The 12,112-nt window shown below is 41.1% G+C and overlaps 1 protein-coding gene across 1 annotated transcript in view; it reads left to right on the top strand.

Moving 5' to 3' along the window:
• The window catches only part of ndrg2 (NDRG family member 2), a 32,717-nt gene extending 21,857 nt beyond the window's left edge, over window positions 1–10,860 (top strand). The window contains exons 2-16 of the mRNA XM_042511899.1: window positions 3,005–3,087; window positions 5,410–5,451; window positions 5,608–5,713; window positions 5,815–5,935; window positions 6,531–6,593; window positions 6,876–6,936; window positions 7,346–7,432; window positions 7,671–7,727; window positions 7,820–7,923; window positions 8,007–8,045; window positions 8,153–8,204; window positions 8,297–8,344; window positions 8,443–8,478; window positions 8,688–8,739; window positions 8,854–10,860. Coding sequence (XP_042367833.1) covers window positions 3,016–3,087; window positions 5,410–5,451; window positions 5,608–5,713; window positions 5,815–5,935; window positions 6,531–6,593; window positions 6,876–6,936; window positions 7,346–7,432; window positions 7,671–7,727; window positions 7,820–7,923; window positions 8,007–8,045; window positions 8,153–8,204; window positions 8,297–8,344; window positions 8,443–8,478; window positions 8,688–8,739; window positions 8,854–9,017 — 1,104 coding nt within the window. The 5' untranslated portion in view covers window positions 3,005–3,015 and the 3' untranslated portion in view covers window positions 9,018–10,860. The remainder of the gene's footprint in view (window positions 1–3,004; window positions 3,088–5,409; window positions 5,452–5,607; window positions 5,714–5,814; window positions 5,936–6,530; window positions 6,594–6,875; window positions 6,937–7,345; window positions 7,433–7,670; window positions 7,728–7,819; window positions 7,924–8,006; window positions 8,046–8,152; window positions 8,205–8,296; window positions 8,345–8,442; window positions 8,479–8,687; window positions 8,740–8,853) is intronic.
• Window positions 10,861–12,112: the final 1,252 nt, after the last annotated feature.

Raw genomic sequence — 12,112 nt, 5'->3', positions numbered from 1 at the left:
GGCTGTGAAAATGGGAATCTACAATATCAGAGAGACTGAATGGCTGGGTTCACGTCCTGAAGTAAAATGTTGAAGTCGTACAAGCTGTAGATTTGTGATTTGTGACCCACAAATGCTCCTTCTCCTGCTCTGTCATCTATTTTATTCACTACTGATTTTACAATGAGTGCCACATGCAAGTGCTTGTGGCAGTGTGTACCCCCCTGCACATGCATTGGTGCATGTGTTAGATGCCGAAGGCATATTAACTGCAGTGGAGCCACCAATGTCCTTGGCAAAGCTACGGTCCAGAAACAGGCTCGATAAGCCCGCTGGTCACAGAGAGGACAGGGGGAAGGGGGGTGAGACAGAGACAACAGTCAGACTATAGAGATTTAGTATCTGACTCATTTTTATTGCCATTTGTTGTTTTGCATGTCAATATTACCTTCGTCTGGGATTCTGAAGTATTCAGATTTATATCGATATACTGCAACTGAAGATTATTTTCAGTTATTTGATCTCTAAAATGTCAAGTTTCCAGAGCCAAGTAAACCCAACTGTTTTCAGTTAAGACTATTAAGACAAAAAACAAACAAATCAGTAAATACTGACCTTTAAGGCTAAATTGTTGTCAACAATTTTTTAGTTGCTTTCTCAAGTTTTCAACTTATGGTGGCAAGTGATGTGGCAAACCTCTTATCTCCTGTGTTTTTAATTGAATCCAATGGAGATAGGTTTAGTCACAAGCTTTTTAAAATACATTTCATTGTTTGAGAAATGGTAAAACCCACTAATAGACGTAGAGAGGGACCGAAAAAAAGTTAATAGTGAAATGAGGAGATACGAGGTTTGTGCCCGACAACAACGGCAATGTTTTTTTGTTTTTTTTTTCAAATGTATGTAGAGGGAGGGCAGAAGAGATGGATGGCAAACAATGAAAGTAAAGAGTCTGTGTGTGTTGGTGGGGGCTGCTTTGGTGACTAATCATTTCCGTTTGAGACCCAGAGAGACACAGGGTCCTCGGGGCTGTAGTTCATTTTCTGATGAGTGCACACGCGCACATAAGCACACACCCGTCTGACGTGAGGCCAAATCTGCAGATAGCATACAGTCATCGGTTTATGAGAGCATAAACTGTGCATGCGCTCACACACAAGTGATGTCAGAAGGTCCTGGTCCCACATTTCAGATTTAAATGTCAGCTCAGGCTTAATACTCGCAAACGGACACAATAACAACCTGTGCTTAGTCTCTTACTCTTAATATTCCCTTTTGGCCTGAAGATATTCTGAAAATTACAACACAGCTAATCAATGGTTATTTTAGCTAAGCTTTTACTCGGACTACATTTTATATACCCATTTTTTGATTAACATAATCTCAGGTGAAGGATCTGTGACTGAGTGTCAGTCTGACCATGTTGGACAGACAAATAAATCTGTGTAAATACATTTAATATGAAGATGTTGTAATGTTTTGGCAGTCATTGCTTTGAAAATAATTAGTTCTGCAGTAGAAACAACAGAGGTGAAACTGCACTTAAGCATGCAAAGGTTGGCATGTATGCAGACATACCTGTCTGCTCTCCAACAATGTTGTTTGCCCTCTTCATTTTTATATCTATGTAGAAGGATTTAGCAGCAGTAGTAGTAGTAATCAATCAAAAACGTAAATCAGTACTACCAAATTTAGTACCTTGCACCAATGTGTGAGAGGGAGATAGAGAGTGATTGAGAGGAAGAAAATGTGGAAGGTGGACGACTGTACGCAATATTTCTGTATGTTATGAATAACTCTGCATGAGGCGGGTTAGGCCACAAAAGCAAAAACTGCAAAACAAGCGCTTTAATGAAAAAAAAAAAAGAAGAAAACATTTGAATACTGAACTGGATGTGGATGACCAGGGTAATGATTAAAACTATGCAACAGTCATTTGAGCCCTACTCATTAGCGTTTAACAAAAAATAATGTGAAATCTTTTAAAAAGCATGCCGTTTAATCGGCCTTACTCTCAAACTCAGTCTTCTTTTGTGTCTCAGTAGCACTGCAAAACCAACACATGATGCAAAAACATAGAACACTTTCAATAAAAGCACAGTAAAACATTTGGGACATTTTGTTCCAGACATTAACTGATAGCAATTTCTTGAGAGAATCCTATTTGTCGTGTCCTATCAGGTCAATCCACAGGTCCTGTTTAAACTTAAGGTCAAGACCAAGAGTATTTGTCATCTTTAACAGATTGTGTTGACTCACCATTGATAAAAGTAGAGGTTAGCGGATCGCAGCTCTCTAAAACCAAGTCAAGAACTGGCCAATACCCCTCCTGCCTTTCCCATGTGAAGGCCTTCAGTTTGAATGGCCAGACCTGTAGAGGAATCAAAGTGGCAATGTGGATGAAATTAACTCACCTCTACCTCTCTGAACAACCACCTTATGTGATGCCCTCAGGAACAGCAGTAACACACACACTGTGGCTGTGAAGGTGTGGAAATAAGCAGCACGCTCGACTAACCTTGCTCAGATAAAAGTAATGCAATACAAAGTGTTCTTTCCCTTCACGTCATCCTTATCAGCCACTTGTTTGTCACAGTCATTTCTCCCCTTAGGTGTTTCTCATTTCGCACATCGACCGCTTTATCCTGTGTCACCATGTTTCACCCACCTTCTCTCTGGGCTTTTATTCCTTACACTGGTTTTTACCCATCCCAAAATGTGTCCTTCTTTCTTTTCCTGTCCCCTCTGCTCATCTCTGCCAACACTAATTACTAATTAACTTTCATAAGGTCCCAAAGCCCAACCAAAGTCCCAGAGGAAAACGACTGCATGCAGTGTTTAATTACTTAGTGTGTATGTGCATACATGCACGTGTGTGTTTGTCTCACCTGTTCCAACATCACAGTGTCAAGTGTTTTTGTCAGGTTGGCAGTAAGAATGAGATTTGTTCACTGTCACGCTGCAGACAACAGAAAAACTTTATTAGCTACAGACTGTCATGCTCTGCTCTCTTTCACCTGTACAGGAGGTGACACCATGACAACAGAGATGCAGGAGATCGCCATCACGGAGGAGAAGCCGTTACTCACGGGTCAGGCTGACGCCAAGGTCAGAGACGATGCCAGACACACACATACACGACATGAAGTACACACACTGTGCACACAGGCTGCATGCAAATACACACATATAGGCTGAGTTGTTATCCAAGCATGGTTGTCAGTGTGTAACGTACAAAATCTGAAACCTCAGATAAATGCCAGTGTGTGTGTGTTTGTGTGTGTGTCCCCAAGAGACAGAAAAACAAAGGTTGGTTTGTGTGTGATTGTGTTGTGTCCTCACTGTGCGTGAATGCGAGCGTGCACGCTTTTGAGCCTGAGCAAAGCCTACATGTGACAACATGTGTTTCAAACACATGTGTGCATGACCCGGTGTGTGTGTGTGTGTGTGTGTGTGTGTGTGTGGACAGCTGCAGCACTGGCTCAGATCTGCCGGGTTGACGTCAAAGCCCCGAGGGAGCGAGAGCAGCTCCTCTGCTCTGCTGCGCTGATGTTGTGCGGATGCACCAGAGCAGAGTGGGTTTCCTCTCACTGCTGACACCTGGTGGACAAACTGGGAGATACAGCACTGAAATTACTCATATTTACAAAGGGACAAAATATAGTTTTAATTTACATCAAGCGAGTCAGCAGGCAAAGGTGTAGTATCATTACTGACAATCAAAAATGTCCTAAAACCCTTTAAATGTTCTGAAATCTCAAAAATGTCCTAAAATCCAAGAAATGTGCTAATATCCAAGAAATGTCTTAACATTTTTAGAAACATCCTTAAACCCTAGATGCGTCCTTAAATCCTGAAAATGTGTCAAAATCCTAGAAAGGTCCCAGAATCCTAGAAACATCCTCAAATCACAGAAATGTCCTAAATTTCTACAAATATGCATGGGGCTGCTGTGACTGACCCCTGATCTCTTGTCATTTTGCAAAAGTGTCCCTCAAACAAAACAAGTGGCGCATCCTTGCTTTAAGACATTTCTTGACATTATAGCAACTAAAATCAGAAAATATTGGATTATATATCACAACATTTTATTGTACATCTAAATTAATAATCTAGATGTACGACAGCGGATCACATTGTCTTTCGGTGGTAATTAAAATGTGAAAATGTATGTAAATAGACTGTAAAAGAACAGAAAAACAGCTTGTTTAAAAATAATTCAGCGACAGTGATGAATACTCGTACTATAGAGTCGTTACTGCCTGCAGCATCAGTTACAACATCACCGTCTGGGGTGTGACGGGTGATTTCGAGGAGGAAATGCAATCAAGATTGGGAGGTTCTATCCAAACCTTCATCGTTCACCGCGACGTCCCGCCTCCACCTCTTCGCTTTTAACATCCAGCTGCTGCCACATGCTGAGCTGTATGATTGAGAGTATGATTTGTTTTGATTAAACTAGTGACCTTTTTGATGCAGCCATGTGCCTCCTCTGCATTCACCAAACGCCCATTCGCACACGCCCACCTCCACTTCAACTTCCCAGACTCCTAATTTCCTAAAAACTCGAGATGCTAGTAATTCATTAGCGGGGTAAATGGATCCAAGTTTGCAAATGAACGCCCCCATTTAAAGCCTCCCACTGACAGACTTCCTCCATACAATCCCCAGTATTCCACAACCACCTGCTCCTCTGAAGAGCCTCTCTGCTGCTTTCTATAGAGTGTAACGCAGCCAATCCTGCCCGTGTGGGTGTTAATTAGGGTGCAAGGGCTTATTTAACATAAAGAGACTCTGAAATTTCAAAAAGTTGAGAGTTTCTTTCACGTGCATGCTTTTTGTTTTATGTTATATGCAATAAAGACAAAAAAAGAGATGAAAAAGGCAGAAAAGTCACTTTATATGCTCATGTTCTGCATATTCTTGGGATAAAATGACAAAAAGTTGACTCAGATTAAAAAATAAAACAATTTATGTAGATTTTTAAAGATTATATAGTTGTAAGAATAGGTTTTATTTTAAGATTTAAGTTCAAAAGTTTTGGTGCTTTCACAAAATATTTGCACAATGAGATTTTTGATGAATAATCATCACTAATTTGGATATTATGAATAGGTGGGTAACGGCAAATACTATAACAGAACTGCTAGAACAATGTGATAACTTCAGAAAATTATATCATTTTTACTGGAATGCAGACTTTAAAACCAGGAAAATACAACACTGGCAATATTATGATATCCAAAATCTAAGTCGATAGGTTGTCAAAAATAGTCCAAAATCATAACTTAATGGCGAAGGTAATAACTCTTATTTGCAGGCCTGAAGTGCAACTGAAGTGAAATCTCTGGTGGCATTTACAGAAATATATATCCAACAGTCACATGCATGCGTTGTTCTAACAGGTCTTCGTTGCTTTATTTCTGACAGGATGCTGAGCTGGCTGCGAGGATACTGCTGGACCAAGGACAGGTAAGACTGTCATGTCACGGGTTGCATAACATGTAATTTGAAGAAAATTTTGTAAAAGTTTTGACATTTTTTCCATGAATATGTGCGGGAATTAAAGATAAAAATGCAGAAAATATCTGCAAATTTGTGAATTTGTTTGTTGTTTTTTTTCTCCAGGAGCACAGTATCGAGACCCCACACGGTGTTCTGCACGTGACCCTCCACGGCACACGAACCACCCGCAGGCCCGCCATCCTCACCTTCCATGACGTGGGTCTGGACAGTGAGTGACTCTCTCGCTCTCAGCCTCTTTTTGTTTCTAAACTCTTCGACTTTCCTCGTTTGTGACCTTGTCGGTGGATTCTTCTTTTTTCTCTCTGGCAGGTAAGAGCTGCTTCTCTCCTCTGTTCAAGTTCGAGGAGATGCAGGAGATTGTGAAGAACTTCACCCTGATTCACGTCGATGCTCCGGGGCAGGAGGAGGGGGCTGCTGCCTACCCCACAGGGTACCACGCTCACTGTTACATGTGTGATGACGTGCCGATTTCCCCTCAGTGACCTTGCATTTTTTTCTTTCTTTTTTTTAAAGTAAACTTCTCTGAAACGGAAACAATCTTCTGTGGCAGGCTTAAACCTAATCTCTTCCAAAAATACTTCACATCTCGCACATCTCCCTCCTCTGCCGCCTCTAATACGCTCTTGTCAGAGGTTTAAAGAAAATCCGCCCTTTTCTCTCTTTACGCGCTCCTCATTTTTTCCCGCCGCACTTCTCCAGCACTTCTCTCCCCCTGCGTGATTATTTTATGAGCTCAGGAGGATTTTGTTTCGCGTATTGTCACGGCATCTCGGCCATGACCCTCGACTCCTGCTGGTGATTCTAGAAATTAAAGCTTATTCTCTTTTTGATCTCGATTAAAATCCCTGCGGACAAAAGTGTCACCGTGTTTGCTTAAGGTGATAAAATCTTTGATTACCACGTGATGCGGGTAATTTCAAATAATTACAAATAGGCTTTGTAAGACAGCCAAGAGTGAACTTTATGTTTTGTTTTCATATTATGGTGGCTTATTGAACTGATATAATTCGTGTTTCCTGCTACAGTTACCAGTATCCCTCCATGGACACCGTAGCAGAGATGATTCCTTCCGTCCTGCAGTTTTTCAAGTGAGTTAACAGTATTAATTGTGACATAAAAACACAAGCAGAGTTCAGTTTGCCTCATGCACACTGAAATATAGTATTTATATTAATAAAATTAGATGCATAATAAGTCTCACTTTTTATTGTTTTGCTTTACTGCTGCTGGGGCTCACACGTGAAGCAATAAATGTTTTAACTTAAAACATTTTTCTTAAAATATGAGAGTGATTTTTGAGTGCAGTATTTGTTTGATACATATTTATACTAGACTGTATGTGTTATTCACTTGGCCTGTGTCTCTGTCAGCTTCCGCACTGTAATCGGAGTGGGTGTGGGAGTGGGAGCGTACATCCTCTCCAAGTTCACAGTGAGTGTTATCTTTTGTTTTAAGCTTTTATTGTGCCGACAGCAGCTAATAATACTGCACGTGTTGATTGTCGAGCGACAGTTAGACTTGAAAGTCATTTTTAGATGTATCAGCTTTGAAAGGAGCATTAAAAAATGCATGACAATGTAACATGTTAAATGTGCAAAAACGTTTAAGAGTACTTATTAAAAGAGAGCAAAAACAGTGAATAGGGTGGTGAAAAAGAGTGGGTGGGAGACTTGCTGCTCTAGTGCTGTTAACTGATTTTCTTTTTTTTCACTGTTCTTTTTATTTCTGTACATTTCTGTCTATAATTTTAAACACTGAATAATCTGAAAACACTCTGTCTTGGGATGTTTTTCTTTTCATCTCACCATCTGTCTCCCTGCTGCTTCCTCTCTCTCCTCAGCTTGCAAACCCAGATTCAGTTGAAGGTCTGGTTCTGGTCAACATCGACACTAACGCTCGAGGATGGATCGACTGGGCTGCTCAGAAGGTACGTTTTGTCTCCTTTCTCTCAGGACTGCATTGTCTCGTACGCAGAAATGAGGTATTTTAATGTACTTAGCCCTAATGCGACTTCTTCATTAATTTAACTTAAGCTGTGGATATGAAATTATGCGACTGCGTGCATGGTCTGTGTCCCAGAGTAGTATTGATTATGTCATTGTTTATCTTATTAACCTTGCTAAGGATGAACGATCTTATTGATTCCTGCTCCTCTCCCTCTGTAGCTCAGCTCCGTGACGTCCTCCCTCACAGAGCAGATCCTGTCCCACCTTTTCAGTCAGGTACGAGCAAAGCAAAAATGAAAAATTAGCTCTGGCTAGATGCAAAAATTCTGACATTGTCACATATTTTGCATCCTTTTGGGATTTTGCAGGAGGAGCTGTCATCAAACACAGATCTCGTGCAGTCCCACAGAGAGCGCATCTCCAAAGCTTCTAATCTGGTCAACATAGAGCTCTTATGGAAGACTTACAACAGGTAAACACACCCACATTATTACATTAATGGAAATATAGTTCACATTAAACAACAGCAAACGTCATCTTCTCTTCTCCCTCCAGTCGCAGAGACTTGAACATCGACCGTAACAGCACCTTCAAGTAAATACCCTCCAAGCTTTCATCTGTGTACTTTATTTGGTTTTTAATTTTTTTTTAAATATAAACCCAAATGCTATCTTTCTTAACTCTATTTCTGTCCACTTCAGGTGTCCAGTAATGTTGGTTGTGGGAGATCAGGCTCCATATGAGGACGCTGCCGTAAGTGTTTTAAGTTTAAATTGTCTCCTAACAACAATTTAGGTCTTGTTGAGATGGCAGAGGTTTACTGTTTTTCCTTCTGTGGCCACCAGGTGGAGTGCAACAGCAAAATGGACCCTACAACAACCTCATTCCTAAAGGTGATTAAGCCGACTTTGCTTTAATGTCTCTGTCTTTATACTTACAATTTTTCATCAATTGTTCAGTCCGACTCACCTCCTCTGTCACTCCTCCACAGATGGCTGATGCTGGTGGTCTCCCTCAGCTGACTCAGGTAAAAACAAACCAACATACTGATACTTAAAACAGGGATGTTAAGCTGCAGCAAGTATGGTTATGCAAAGTAGTGCTCTGAATTTTATATGTAGAACCTTTAAATTAAAATCGTTACCGTTAGATGCCACGAAATTGCACTCCTTCTTAGTTAAGATCATCAAAAGTTTTAGGATTGTAAATCACCATTTCATGTCTTTGTGTTTGCAGCCTGCTAAACTGACTGAGGCTTTCAAGTATTTTATCCAGGGAATGGGCTACAGTAAGTTTTCCATACATGGAGTTTTCATAGGATTTGTCAACAAAAAAAGTAGAATGAATTTAGCTTCATCCATCAGCTGTTGCACAGTATTTACATTGTTTTTTCTCTCCACAGTGGCTTCGTCTTGCATGACCCGCCTGTCCCGCTCTCGCACCACCTCCCTCTCCTCCTCCTACTCCATGGATGGGTCCCGCTCTCGCTCCCGCACCCTGTCCCAGGGCTCGCAGGGCGGCCAGATGCCGCCCAGCCCCTCCCAAACGATGGAGGTGTCTTGCTGAAGGAAAAAAGAAAGATGTTAGGGAGAGAGAGAGCGAGAAAGAGAAGAGGGCGAAGGCGAAAGTAAGGGAAAGATGAAGCATGACGATAATGTAGGAACAAGACGAATGGGTTACTTATTTGTCACTAAACAACTCCCATCATTCCCCACAAGAGCAGAACAGGACTAGACACAGGAAGAGGGAGGGAGGAAGAGAAATAGAGGGATCTCAGAGGAAGATATCTTCTACATTTTGCACCACATACAAGTCCAGTCTTTCTCCTCACATCCCCCTTTCAGCCGAAAACAAAGTGGATTGGGCTGTTCTACAATGAATATCGGAGGTGTAGGCAAGAAGAGATTAATAAAAAGGGGGGAGGTGGGGAAAGAGTGGCCATCAATCCTCTCTCCCTCCCTCTATTGGAGCCTCCGTCAGCCAATAGAGCCCTTTAATTTAGATACGGAGGCCTATAGAGTCCATACACCTCGCGTTAACCAATAGTAATAATCCTGAAAACGGTATTGTTGTTATTGCTGATGATAATGTTGTTTGATGATAATATTGAAGCTAATGATGATAATAGAAAAAAAAGTAACACTTTTTCTCTTTATTACGCAATGAGTTTAAAACGACATAGATTAAAACATAAAAAAAACATACTATAGCAGAGATACTTATAACAATGTGTGTCTACTACTTTTTAAGCTAGTTTTTATTGTGTTATTTTAATTTCTTTATTCGGATTTTCTTTTCGCATTCATAACCTGCCTCAGCGGACGGCTGACGTTGCTGATTGGTTGACCCGTCGCGCGGTGACAGCCAATGAGAGCCATTATAGTGACTACTTCCTCCTAGATGTTGCCAGGTTGTTTATGTCTTCCATTTGCCCCGTCTATAAGTGACTGTTTAGTTTTCCCATTGGATTTTCGGAGGTGGGCAGGAAGGTTTTTTTTTTTGTTTGTTTTGTTTTTTTAAAGGACTTGGAAGTTGCATGCCTGGTATCAGCTCATGTGTATATCGACTGAATAATATTTTTTTCTTTTATATTCTGCTTGTGAGTTGTGTGGATTTGGGTGTGTGTGTCGTTTTGTTTCCATGGAGCGTTTAGCGAACGTTACGGTCTGAAGGTAAGCATAGGTGAGACTGAGGGTGTTAGCTTTAGCTAGCTAGCACTCTGTCGTTAACACTAGTCGCACACTAAATAGTGCTTCCAATATTGCTGGCAATCTTGCCCTGCGTGTCTTAATATCCACGCTTGTGTTCTACCCAACTGGGTGCATTATATCGCCAAGTAGCATGCTAGCATGGATATTGCATTGCAGCGTGGCCAGAAGGGATCACTGTGTTTATCGCCTGGGTTGTAATCTTTTAGCCTTGCCCGTGCATGGATACCTCCTAACAAACCCAGCTAGCATACTTGAGTTTCTGTGCGTTGTGAGGTAAAATGAACTAGCAACAAGCGGCTTTATTCAAGCAATGGGGTCAAGAGAATTGTGTTGTGATTGTTGAGATATTTGTATGTCTGAGGAAGTGAATGCGAGGTGTTTGTAAGCGCTTTTGTCGTGTAAGCAAATATGCGAAACCTAGGATAGCAAAGAAATGTCCCGCCTTACTCTACCTCTTATTGGCTTACCCTGACTTTTTTTTACCCTAAACCTAATATCTCATTTCGGTTGCCTAAACTTATATAATCCAACCAATATCTTTTTACCGCCAAAATTAGTGCATGTATGCAGTTGCTTTTTTTTTTTTTTAACCCGCTAACACTAGACACTGCTATAGACTGCTCTCCCATTGCAAGTAGAGCAGAGCTGTGTACACGGCTGTGTAGCAGACAAAAATGGCTTAAAGGCAGGCCAGAAAATAGATAAACAATAGGGCGCATTATAGATTGAGGTCCGTGCAAACCTAACAGTGGTTACTTCTTTTTTGTATCTCTTACTTAGTCTCTCTTAAATAAAGAGCAACTAACCCCCCCTACTTTTGGCATGACTGCTTCCTCCCTGGAATGTGAAAAGGTCTCAAAAATAGGTGGGGCTAGGAGGGGGGCTAAGACATGCTCAGTCACCCACCCATGCCACCTCTCGATCCACAGCCCCTCCCTAAAGTAGGCTCATGCTACTGGGATCAGTTAATAGCAGTCAGGTTTCAACCTTTAGAAGGCGGTCTCTGTGCATATTTATAACACAATATGTAGAGCTTTAATACTTTGCACTCATGTCAATAATTGGACCAAAATCAATCAACAACACCACTATATACCCTGATACACTGCTTTTTAAACAGAAAAAAAGTGGTTTGGGGATTTAGGGGGTTAGCATCAATGACGATTGGAGTCAGATCAAATAAATACGCACGACTACTATCGAGTCATTTGACCGGGATGTGAATGCTGATTATAACCTTTCCCATTACATCAAAAAGCCAGATGTTAGTGGGTGTTAGCAGGTTAATTGTGCAGTGTAAAAAGGACTCTACAAAGGAAAAAGTTCAAGCAAATCATTGAGAGAGTAGGGTGGATCATTCCCTTGCTATCCTAGAAATCGCAAATTTGCATCCTGTAAGCACAAGTAATGCAGCAAAGAGGGCCAGGGTCCTATGGCAAAGTTAAGTCATTTAGTTTTGAGACCAAACAAAGCCCCCTGTGACTTATCAAGACAATGTACCAGCCCCTTCACTGCCAACATACTCAGAAAAAAAAGAATAGGGCTGTACCTTTTTGGTACAGCCTCAGTCATAAACAGCAAAACAATTTAGCCTTTTTTTAAAGCCAATATCTGCACCTGAACCAATCTGGAATTGCAGCCAAAAAGCATCCTTACTGCCAAAACTAAAAGCCCACTTATTCTAAATTCAACACAGCTTACCACTGCCCTACAACATGTAGCCATTGGACTGATCACATTTTTAAAAGGACCCATATTTAGACCCAATCCTTGGAGCGCATGTGCATTTGTAAGCGTGCCATCGCTGTATGTGTGCACGCATTTGTGTTTTGATGCAGTGTTGCATCTGATTTTTTTTTTCTTTAATAAGCAGTATCATTTTTATGAGTCAGTTGGAGGTTTCTTTCACATGCTGTCTAGTGCTCCTTTCCCAAACGTGTTTGATGAAGT

Source organism: Plectropomus leopardus, chromosome 23, assembly GCF_008729295.1.
Source record: "Plectropomus leopardus isolate mb chromosome 23, YSFRI_Pleo_2.0, whole genome shotgun sequence".
Taxonomy (NCBI): Eukaryota; Metazoa; Chordata; class Actinopteri; order Perciformes; family Serranidae; genus Plectropomus; species Plectropomus leopardus.
The sequence above is the reverse complement of the archived record's forward strand: the minus strand, read 5'-3'. Positions and strand labels throughout refer to the sequence as shown.